Source organism: Portunus trituberculatus, chromosome 8, assembly GCF_017591435.1.
Source record: "Portunus trituberculatus isolate SZX2019 chromosome 8, ASM1759143v1, whole genome shotgun sequence".
Classification (NCBI taxonomy): Eukaryota; Metazoa; Arthropoda; class Malacostraca; order Decapoda; family Portunidae; genus Portunus; species Portunus trituberculatus.
This window is the reverse complement of record NC_059262.1, coordinates 7,400,001-7,412,500: the sequence shown is the minus strand read 5'-3', so window position 1 is coordinate 7,412,500 and position 12,500 is coordinate 7,400,001. Positions and strand designations below refer to the sequence as shown.

Below are 12,500 nucleotides of genomic sequence, written 5' to 3'. Positions count from 1 at the left end.
GCGGGCCGCCACCCATGATGGGCGTGAAGGCCGGGCTGCGGCCCGCGGCGCCGCCCCCGGGGCTACCCGAGGGCCCCCGCCCACCCCACCTGGCCCGCTCCTTCTCCTCCTACTCGTCCTCGCCGGAGCGGCTGGAGCTGCTCTACTCCTCGCAGGGTCAGTGCTCGACGCGCCGCCCCGCCACTGCTGCTGCCGCTGCCGCCGCTGCTGCTGCTGCTGCTGCCTGCTGTCTCCTTGCCTGTTTACCTGTGTTGCCTGCTCGGCCCGCCCCGCCCCTCCCACCCTACTTGCCCGTCATTCCATACTTCACCTAACACAAAATTAACACCCGGGGGACTCTACCCGTGGCACTCCTTCACACACACCCCGTCCCCTCCTGTACTACCTGTTCCTCCGACCCAGGAGAGGGCCACCTTGGCACTATGCTCCCCACCTTGCCCTGCCCTGTCCTGCCCCGTCCCGCCCTGTCCCGCCCTGACCCGGTCCGGGCTAAGGTGCTGTGTGTAGGCCACGCTGCTCCTCACCCCTTAGGAACCCCGAACACTGGGGCAGGCTGGCGGGGAGTGGTACCGCAGGTATCATCCGCCCCCAGAAGACTGCTGTTGCTGCTGCTGCTGCTGCTGCTGCTGTTGCTGTTGTTGTTGTTGTTGTTGTTGTTGTTGTAAACACACACACACATACACACACACACACACACACACACACACACACACACACACTGCGTAGTGTAGTGGTTAGCACGCTCGACTCACAATCGAGAGGGCCGGGTTCGAATCCCGGTAAGCGGCGAGGCAAATGGGCAAGTCTTAATGTGTGGCCCCTGTTCACCTAGCAGTAATTAGGTACGGGATGTAACTCGAGGGGTTGTGGCCTCGCTTTCCCGGTGTGTGGAGTGTGTGTTGTGGTCTCAGTCCTACCCGAAGATCGGTCTATGAGCTCTGAGCTCGCTCCGTAATGGGGAAGACTGGCTGGGTGACCAGCAGACGACCAAGGTGAATCACACAGGCAGGTGTGAGGTGAGCCGATCACTTAAGTCTTGAGGGACAGCAAAACTTCACACACACTCAAAGTTTGTGTGTGTGTGTGTGTGTGTGTGTGTGTGTGTGTGTGTAGCAGCAGCAGCAGCAGCAGCAGCAGCAGCAGCAGAAACAGAAGCAAGCGCACACCAAACTTTTAAGTATTGTCTATCATCTCTCCCCCGTTTGTTTCCTCCTCCTCCCCCTCCCATCTCCTCCTCCTCCTCCTCCTCCTCCTCCTCCTCCTCCTCCTCCTCCTCCTCCTCCTCCTCCTCCTCCTCTTCCTCCTCCTCCTTCTTCTCCTCCTCCTCCTCCTCCTCCTCCTCCTCCTCCTCCTCCTCCTCCTCCTCCTCCTCCTCCTCCTCCTCCTCCTCCTCCTCCTCCTCCTCCATCTCTTGAGCGCCTCCCCCTCATCCAACTCATTACACACCCTGTACCTTGCTCCTCCCCATACCTCCCCATCCTTTCTCCCTCCTCCCTCTCACCCGTGTTTCCCCTCAGCTTGTGTGGCATGGCGGTTCATGACCCTTTCCCCTCCTTGCAACTCCCCTCCTCCTTCCTCTCAACCCTTTTTAGCACCTGTTATGTTGTTGTTGTTGTTGTTCTTATTGTTGTAGTACAGTAGTTATTGATAGATATTCTACTTATCAATATTGTTGTTATCATTGTTTTCTGACATTTCTTCTTTTCTTATGTGTAAGAAATTGAATTAATGTTTTCTACAAGTGAGAGTAAGTATATATCTAAGTGTATATGTATACATGTATGTACGTATGTTACACCCATACCATACACTGTACACTAAGTATATTCAGGAATGCGTTTTTCTTTAATATCCCCCCAAAAAAAGGTTACCTTTAAATTGAATGATAAAACTGATGTCCCCTTAAATATCTTGCAAAAATACCCAAAAAATAGCACGAAAAATTAAAAACCCAAAAATAGTCCCCGAAAATAACCCCAAAAAAAGCAACAGTAACAAATAAAAGCACCTCAAAGCGCCCCTCTCCCCTCTCTCCTCTCCTCTTAAAAAGACGTCCCCCCAAGAAAATAATACCCATATTAATGAACTGCTTTTATCCTCAAATTTAATCCCCAAATTGTCAATACACGCATCCCTAAAACTTTCAGCATTATTGTATTTTTTTCCCTATTTCTACATTTAACCCTTGATTGATAGTCCCTAAAAAATTATCTTATTATTGGTGTGCTGGGTATTACTTGTGTGTTTTCTGATACTACTACTACTACTACTACTACTACTACTACTACTACTACTACTACTACTACTACTACTACTACTACTACTACTACTACTACCTACTACTACTACTACTACTACTACTACTACTACTACTACTACTACTACTACTACTACTGCTACTACTACTACATTTCCATATACTATTTGTAAGTAACTGAAAATACTCAATTAGAATTCGCATATTATACACTTTTCACTTTCCCTTGAGTAATGTTTATGAGAGAGAGAGAGAGAGAGAGAGAGAGAGAGAGAGAGAGAGAGAGAGAGAGAGAGAGAGAGAGAGAGAGAGAGAGAGAGAGAGAGAGAGAGAGAGAGAATTAAACCAACACTTCTTCGTATGACCTTTTAATATCCTGTCCGACTCTCTCTCTCTCTCTCTCTCTCTCTCTCTCTCTCTCTCTCTCTCTCTCTCTCTCTGAACTTTATCGTTTCTAAGCTAAAATAACAAGGGTGCACGCGACCGATGCTCACACACACACACACACACACACACACACACACACACACACACACACACACACACACACACACACACACACACACACACACACACACTCTCTCTCTCTCTCTCTCTCTCTCTCTCTCTCTCTCTCTCTCTCTCTCTCTCTCTCTCTCTCTCTCTCTCTCTCTCTCTCTCTCTCTCTCTCTCTCTCTCTCTCTCTCTCTCTCTGTGTGTGTGTGTGTGTGTGTGTGTGTGTGTGTGTGTGTGTGTGTGTGTGCGCGCGTATCCATGACAACATAGAGAGACAGATAGAGACAAAGAGATTAAATAAAAAAAACAACACTAACTCTACTACTACTACTACTACTACTACTACTACTACTACTACTACTACTACTACTACTACTACTACTACTACTACTTCAAATATTAATACACAGAGTAATTATGATGATATTGATAGTGAGAATAGTAGTAATGATAATAATAATATTGAAAAGACCGCAAACTGAAGATATTAAAACTCTTTATATATTTACATGTATATTTCAGTTTTTGCCACGTAAAATATAATGGCATGTTTAGTTATTTCCGTGAAGTGTAAAGTGAGTTAACAAGATTACGTTATTAAGAGTGAGTCACGTATTGATAAGAGCGATGATGAAAATATGCAGAGTTTATTTATAATCACAAATACGAAGAGAGAGAGAGAGAGAGAGAGAGAGAGAGAGAGAGAGAGAGAGAGAGAGAGAGAGAGAGAGAGATGGGCTTAAATGGAGGAGGCAGACATGTAGGTATTAGAAATGTAGAAGCAAGGAGGAAGTGTGGATAGTGAAGCAGAGTGGAGTGGTGTTGGGAAAAGGAGTTTTGGGTCAATTGACACGCTGCGACTTGTGTCAATGATATACTTGTCTGTTATAATGCTTAAGTTGACGTGTGGCTTTCTCTCTAAGTAAGGGTGGGTAGGAAAGCCGTTTCAAGTAGAAGAAGCCGTCTGTAGTGCGATAGATTCATTGCTGTTGTATGATGCAATGACGTAGAAGAGAAAATGCAGATCCATGATAAATTTCGACAACAATGACCAAAATTAACCGAAAAACAATGACCAAATTAACATTATCCGAGAAAATAAGAAAAATTAACAATATTTCACACACACACACAAAAAAAAAAACATTCCATAGTAAAAACCAAAAACAACAATTAGATTAGGCATCCCCCACAACCCCATGCACCCCCTCATTCACCTCCTCCCCTACAGAACGCATGCATGGGGATGGCTACCTGTCTTCCCCGGAGAGGTCCCCGCGGCCCTATGGGGGAGGGGGACCTGCCTTCCTCACTCCTACCCCGAGTTACGAAGACCCTTATTATGGGGGCCAGTACCCATCACGCAGCGGCTCCGTCACCCCCATCATTGACGAGGAGACCAGGTGAGTGATGGGAGGGAATGGGGTGAAGATAATGGGTGGAGGTAATGGGAGGAGTTTGAGTTATTGGGAACGCATTGGGTAAAGGAGTGTATTGTTTGTTTAATGGGGGAATAAGTGAGGATATGGTGGCATGGTTAATGGGTGAAAGTAATGGGGAAGTTGAGTTACTGGGGATGGGATGGCTGAAGGAGTGTATTGGTTGTATAATGAGGGAGTGGTGAGGAAATGGTAGCCTCACCAGCCATTCTCCCATACCCCACCACCAGGTCAGCGTTCTACAGTATGAGGGTGGAGCAGATGGAGAGACAGCTGGCCTCCCTGACCGGTTTGGTACAGAAGGCTCTACACACGGGCGTCGCCACCTCCCCGCGCCCTGACCACATCCCCCTGGCGCCCCCTCCTGCCGTAGCTGCCGCCGCCGCCGCCGCCTCCGCAGCCGCTGCCGCTGCCGCCCAGGCCAACAACGACAGGGGGAATGACAATAACCAGCGAACGACTAATGACTTTCTTCAGGTCCCTTCCAATTCCTCGTTCAGCAAGACTGCAGGTGAGTTGTGCTGCGTTTGGAGGTTTGGAGGGATGCTGCGCTGCCCATATAGGACGGGCTGTGTTGGAGAGAGAGAGAGAGAGAGAGAGAGAGAGAGAGAGAGAGAGAGAGAGAGAGAGAGACGAAAAATGAACAAGATGAATTTGCAACCTTTGGAATAAAGGAAAACCTGATTATTTATTTATTTATTTATTTTTATTCATGTACTATTTGGTCCATCAGCAACAAAATAAGGAAATACTTAGAAAATAACACGAGCACACAGAAAAAACACGTGAATAATATCAGAGAGAGAGAGAGAGAGAGAGAGAGAGAGAGAGAGAGAGAGAGAGTCCTATACAATACACACACACACACACACACACACACACACACATCTGGAATTTGAGCTTTATATATTCCCTGTAAGGCTAAGGTGCGTTGGTCTGGCATGCAGCGGGGAAAGGAATGAATGGCGCTTTTCCAGATAAATTTTCAGTGAGAAATATTCACTATTAACTCATTTATTGATCAAAGTAGGCTGGCCATTCATCTCCCACGTCAGGATGCCGTGTCCGCCCCACCGCTCCTCCGCCCGCCACCCAAGCCTGCTGGGCCCTGGCACTGGCGGTTGCAAATGTCTAATAAATTAGTAATAGTGAACAATTCTCACCGGAAATTGACCTGGAACAGTGCAAGTAATTTCTTACCCTACACTATCAGAACGAGCGTAAAATTCACAGCATTTACTTTTAAAGTGGAAGTGCAGCAGGATAATGATGTTCATATCGTGCGGAACTATGCGAGTCGCAGCTCGCACCTACTCCGAAGTTTAAAGTATTCGATAAATTTAAGACTATACTATTACTGGTGATGTGTAATACGTGCCCATAATGACAATTGATGACTGTGATTGGTCTGGCTGGGATATCAGCCCCACAGACCCTTTCACACACGAGTTTGACCCAAAATAACAGACAGGTGAACCATCCTCTGTTTTAGACCAACTGTATTCTTGGAACAATTTTCTATTTTGTTCCTTGATTGATGAAATACAAATTTATCTTTATGAATATTCATCTAGTAGATATTTAGAAGGCAATGGTACACGATGCCACCTGAAATATTTTATTTTGATAACTGAAAATAAGCCTGTCTGATACCAAAATTGTCCGTCGCCACCAAAACATTAACACGTGCAGATCAGCCGTCACCTGTCAAGCTGTCACACTTGTCACCGAGTCACCTTGTGGTAGTGGCCTCGCCTTGGCAAACACAATGTACTACTCAGTAGTCAGCGCCATGGAGACACTTGGCAAAATAATCAAAGTGACACAGCCCGGTGCCCACCCGGGGATGCTTCGTAAAGCATTGGTGGATGCGGCAGGACAAGCGGAGATGAGGGTAAGGAGTGTGTGCGTCTTACATACGTATTATTTGTGGAGGGGTGTGCGGGGCGGGGCGGGGTGCCACTCCTACCGCTCTTTTAGACAGGCTGGAGTCAAAAGCTAACCATCTTATCTGATGTAGTTGGTTTGACCAATGATAGTGATGTAGATATTAATGTAGTGCTAGTGTTATGGGTGCATGGGAGGTGGGAGGGAGGGTGATAGGGAGGAATGGGGTGTAGAGTGCAGGAGGACAAGCCAGTAACCTGACTCATACTTTCAGACGACTCATATCTCCGGCCTGACACAAAACCTCCAAAATTGGGCAAGGGGAGAGGTACAGTAATCCAGCCATGCCTTTTTTTGCCTTTTGCTCTTTATTACTACTTTTTTTCCCATTCACCACCACCACCACTATTACTATTCTAACATTCACACTAATCACCGTCACAATTATGTTAAAAGTTATTATTAAACTTAACCATTGCCAGCCCCCTTCCCTCCAAAAATGCTCTCCCCACCCATCACCAGAAAAAAATCATATATATATATATATATATATATATATATATATATATATATATATATATATATATATATATATATATATATATATATATATATATATATATATATATATATATATATATATATATATATATATATATGTAGAAGCTATATTAAATAATTGCTTTTTTTTAATATCTAGTCTTTTTTTTCCTAATTTTTCTGTGTTATTTTATTGTTTTCTTGCAAGAGTTTTTCAGTATGTGAAAAATTTTAATGTTGTTTTTTCGTCTCTTTCTCTTCATAATTCTGTAATTTTTTTCATTAATTTTCATCTCTTTTAAGCACGAAAGATATGCATTTCTGAGCATCATAAATCTCTCTCTCTCTCTCTCTCTCTCTCTCTCTCTCTCTCTCTCTCTCTCTCTCTCTCTCTCTCTCTCTCTCTCTCTCTCTCTCATTTCAGAAGAATGAATATATATTTAACACTTATTTATTTTATACTACTACTACTACTACTACTACTACTACTACTACTACTACTTTTTGTCTGCAGAAGTTACGTGCGTGCTGCATTACAAACTTACTTTTTCTCTAAGAACTGAATGTACTAATCTATATTATTAATTGCAACACAATACTTAACTGTATCATAGATTTTATAAAAACCAAGTATATTTTTTGTATTTTGTATGTTCGTATGTACGTGTGTGTGTGTGTGTATGTGTGTGTGTGTATGTTTGTGTGTGACTGATTAGAAAACCTCCTCTCTCTTTTTTTTTTATCATTTTGTCTCTATCTCTCTTTTCTCTCTCTTTATCTATATATTTTTTGTCTGTTTGCCTTATCTCTTTTACTTCTCTCTTTCGTATCTTTTTTTGTTTATCTGCTTTTGTGTGTCCATCTGTATGTCTTTTTATTTCATGTATTTTCTTTCTCTTTTTTTTCTCTATTTTTCTCTATATTTATATCTTGTTTTTATTTCTTCCTTATTTGTTTGGCTTTCTTCAATCTTTCTCATTTTCCCTCAGTGGTTCTCTCTCTCTCTCTCTCTCTCTCTCTCTCTCTCTCTCTCTCTCTCTCTCTCTCTCTCTCTCTCTCTCTCTCTCTCTCTCTCTCTCTCTCTCTCTCTCACAGTCTTGCCTCACACACAGTCACACTCACTAGTCACCCTTAGTGCTGCTGCTGCTGCTGCTGCTGCTGATGCTGCCGTTGCTGCTGCTGCTACACTGGGATGAGGACTGTGCATGCCCCCCTCACACCCCCACACCCCGACAGTGCCCCTTAAATAGCCAATCAGAAGTCTAGTTATCAATTTTTATAAACGTCTTTTTTCAACATTTTATAATATTTTTTTTCTATGTTGAGTAATCCGTATGTTTGTCTTAATTATTACTACTACTTCTACTATTGTTACTGAACTATTACCATTACTACTATTGACATGGTGTATGTATTGTTCATCTATCTATCCATCTATCTCTCTACAATGAATGATATGTGTGTGTACGTATGTATGTGTATGTGTGTGTTTGTCTGCAAGAGAAGAACCAGTACGTCTTGTCATGTGTTGATTTGTAACACTCAGTATACGTAGATGTGTGGCCATTTCGTCGCCTCTACCCACTCATGCATATACAGTACTGCATGTATTACTTAATGTGCATAAACAAAATAATGATGCCACAAAACAGGGTTTCACACTTTCTTTTTCCCGTTTGCAGAAAAATCGGTATCATTTGAGAAATCAGTTTCCTTCAGCGATGACCTGCCTGACCTCAGCACACCTCCAAAGCAGCACGTCCCTGCAGGTAACCCATGGTGGCTCTGTCTGTGTGTGTTCTGTCCACCCCCAAACCCCTCCCAACACACCACCACCACCACCACCACCACCACCACCACCACCACCACCACTACTGCCACTACTGCCACCACCACCACCACCACCACCACCACCACCACCACCACCACCATGACCTCCTCCTCCTCCTCCTCCTCCTCCTCCTCCTCCTCCTCCTCCTCCTTTCATTCCCATCCTTCCCTCAGACAGTCACTGCTCAGTCTCTACCTTGAACTTCAGGTGTTACAGGTAATGGTGTTCTCGTTACCACTACTACCACTACTGCTGCTGCTACTACTACTACTACTACTACTACTACTACTACTACTACTACTACTACTACTACTACTACTACTACTACTACTACTACTACTACTACTACTACTACTACTACTACTGTTGCTACAAAGAAGATATATTTCATGTATGTCTCGCTCGCACACACACACACACACACACACACACACACACACACACACACACACACACACACACACACACACACACACACACACACACACACACACACATTTTATGTATTCTACTACTATTCTATTTATTCTACTACGGTACTACTACTACTACTACTACTACTATTTCTGAAGCACTTAAGTTAATCTTTGAAAGATCACTTAGGTTTGCTGAGATACCTTAGGACTGGAAGTTAGCTAATGTTACACCAATATTTAAAAAGGTAGGAAGGATGATGTGAATAATTATTGACCGATCAGTTTAACTAGTATAGTATATAAGATACTAGAGAAAATCATTAAGGGTAGTATTTGGGAGCATTTAAATGAGAATAGATTAATTAGAGATACCCAACATGGCTTTAGATCAGGGAGGTCCTGTCTTACAAATTTGCTCGATATCTTAGAATATATTACCAAGGAGTTAGATGATGGAAATAGCATAGATGTTATATATATCTAGATTTTAGCAAGGCGTTTGATAAGGTACCGCATAGGAGGCTAGTGTACAAATTGAGACTACATGGGATAGGGGTAGGTTAGTTGATTGGATTAGTGAATGGCTTTCTGATAGGAAACAGAGAGTAGTATTAAATGGGGCAATGTCTGAGTGGAAGGAAGTGGTTAGTGGGGTACCCCAAGGATCAGTGCTAGGACCTCTTCTTTTCTTGGTGTACATTAACGATTTAGATATAGGAATTAGTAGCAAAGTATCAAAGTTTGCAGATGATACTAAGATAGCATGTGCAGTACAGGGTGAAAAGGACAATTACAGAATACAACGAGACCTGGACAGGCTGATAGCATGGGCAGACAGGTGGCAGATGGAGTTTAATTCTAAAAGTGTCAGGTTATGCATTTAGGTAAAGACAACACAAACTTTAACTATGAGATGGAGGGATGTTGGCTAGAGGCAGTAGAGGAAGGAAAGGATTTAGGAGTAGTGATAGACAGGACTATGAAATTTTCAAAGCAATGTTTAGAAGCAAGAAATAGGGCAAATAGGATCCTGGGTTTTATAAATAGAAATGTTAGTTATAAAAGTAAGGAAGTGGTGCGTAGCTTATATAATTCCTATGTTAGGCCCCATTTAGAGTATTGCATACAGGCCTGGTCACCCCATTATAGGCAGGATATCAACATGTTAGAAGCAGTTCAGAGAAGAGCAACTAGGATGATACCAGCATTAAAGCGCCTGGAGTATAGAGATAGATTAAAGGAATTAAACATGTTTTCATTTGAGAGGAGATGTATAAGAGGGATATGATAGAGTTATTTAAAATGTTCTCAGATACAAACTACATAGATGTGAGATCTTTCTTTACCTTAGAGGAGGGAAGTAGGACTAGAAATCATGGCAGGAAGATTAGAAAGCAAGGCTGCAGGTTAGATATAAGAGAAAATATTTCTTTAGTCATAGGGTGGTAGACTTCTGGAATGCATTGCCAGAGACGGTTGTAAATAGCACTAGTTTGACAATGTTTAAAAACAGATTAGATAAGCAATTAAATTTATTAGATTTATAATTATGTATAGCACTGCATGATTGTTTTTATAAAAAATTTACTATAGTTAATCAAGACATGATCCCCATGTATGGGGATCACAGATTGTAGAGGAATTCGCTGCAGGACTTAGCCCTGTTAATGGGCCAAATATTTATAATTAGTATATAATGTATTGTGTACTTGTAAGTGTATCTTTAAGTACTGATGACGAGGTCGCTGTGTGACTGATACAGGATAACCTAGATGGGTCCTGGTGGCCCTTTGTTATCCTATTATTTATGTTATATTATGTTATGTTACTACTACTACTACTACTACTACTACTACTACTACTACTACTACTACTACTACTACAAAAATTATCCATTCAGTTTCTTGTATATCATACACACACACACACAAAGATCGGAAATAATGAGCTCTGAGCTCATTCCGTAGGGTAACGTCTGGCTGTCTCATCAGAGACTGCAGCAGATCAAACAGTGAAACGTGCCCGGTAGCTCAGTGGTTAGAGCACTGGCTTCACAAGCCAGGGGACCGGGGTTCGATTCCCCGGCCGGGTGGAGATATTTGGGTGTCTCCTTTCACGTGTAGCCCCTGTTCACCTAGCAGTGAGTAGGTACGGGATGTAAATCGAGGAGTTGTGACCTTGTTGGTGTGTGCCTGGTCTCAGGCCTATCTGAAGATCAGAAATAATGAGCTCTGAGCTCGTTCCATAGGGTAACGTCTGGCTGTCTCGTCAGAGACTGCAGCAGATCAAACGGTGAAACACACACACACACACACACACACACACACACACACACACACACACACACACACAACACAATCCTTTAATATTGTGAGTGAATGTGTGTGTGTGTGTGTCTGTGTGCATGTGAGAGTGAGTGAGTGTGAGAATGAGTGAGTGAGTGAGTGTATGTTTCACTGTTTACTTACCTGTGTGTGTTTGTCTGTGTGTTTGTGTGGTGGCGCCAAGTACTGGTAGCCTTAGAGGTATTATCATGTAACCTTTGACCTCCCATAGTAATACCCAGCATGGGAGGGCAGGGGCTGTGGCTGGGGCTGTGGCTTAGCTGGGTTGGAATACTGTGTACTGTACAATGTCTTTGTGGGGCTGGAGAGTATGAAAAGTATTTTAGAAAATACACCCAGGTTTCTGTATGTTGGGTGTAGTTTGCCTTATGGGGCTATATGGGTTTTGAAGTGTGAAATGTAAAGTGTATACTTGTAAAACCACAAAAGTGTGCTTTTTCCATGTTGGGTGTAGTTGTTTATATCTGTGTGGGGGCTGTGAAGTATGAAATATACACTTATTCATACTAGTAAGTAAAATATGCACCCAGATATTGGTGTATTGGGTGTAGCTTGTGTTGGATCTGTATGAGGCTGGAAAGTATTAGAAGTGTACTTATTCATGCTACAAATTAACAATGATACACCTTAATTACACCTTTTTGTATATTGGGTGTGTTTTACCCTGAATCACTCGTGCTGAAAATATGAAAATGATATTGATTCTTCTTAAAAACCCTGAAATTAATGCTATTTTGATTATTCTTTGTCAGGTACAGCTTGCAGTGAATGCATATGGGGTAGGAAAGTTTATTATGTTCACTAATAGCTTTAGTATAATATAGATGTGACTATGTTGGGCTGAATACATTACTTACAAAACACAATATGATACAATTTTTTACTATACTCAGTGTTAAGTATGCTACACTTAGCTAAGAGTGGAGATTTGGGTGTAGTCTGGCTTTGAAATGAGTGTAGATGTGAGTATGTTAAGCTGAGTGTAAAAATATAAAACACTATGAATTTGGCCTTGATAATACCAATGGGTGTAGCTATAGTGTTTGGTGTAGTGTTGGTGTGGTCTGGGGTGAGGGTGTGTGGGTCAGAGTTCAAAGACAAGTCACTGAGGTATTGATTCCCTCCTCATTCCTGACTCATCACCTGCAGTGTCTGGCTGGGAGCTGGTGGCTCAGGGAGTGTGAGGGGTGGCCTAGGTGATGTGATGGGTGAGTGGGTGTATGGGTGATATAGGTGTCAGGTATAGGTGGGGTGTGTTGCAAGGAAATATTGCAAGAGAGAGAGAGAAAG

At 42.9% G+C, this 12,500-nt stretch overlaps 1 protein-coding gene across 23 annotated transcripts in view; it reads left to right on the top strand.

Annotated features, from left to right (window-relative positions):
- LOC123498820 (coiled-coil domain-containing protein AGAP005037-like) overlaps window positions 1-12,500 on the top strand; it is a 140,073-nt gene that overhangs the window by 76,828 nt on the left and 50,745 nt on the right. For 20 of the 23 annotated variants that reach the window (XM_045246275.1, XM_045246355.1, XM_045246339.1 and 17 more), the window contains 5 exons: window positions 1-156; window positions 3,984-4,155; window positions 4,422-4,702; window positions 6,353-6,406; window positions 8,301-8,387. The exon at window positions 1-156 is cut by the window's left edge and continues 60 nt beyond it. In XM_045246275.1, the coding sequence (XP_045102210.1) occupies window positions 1-156; window positions 3,984-4,155; window positions 4,422-4,702; window positions 6,353-6,406; window positions 8,301-8,387 (750 nt within the window). The remainder of the gene's footprint in view (window positions 157-3,983; window positions 4,156-4,421; window positions 4,703-6,352; window positions 6,407-8,300; window positions 8,388-12,500) is intronic. The other 3 variants (XM_045246365.1, XM_045246300.1, XM_045246332.1) reach the window with 2 other exon arrangements.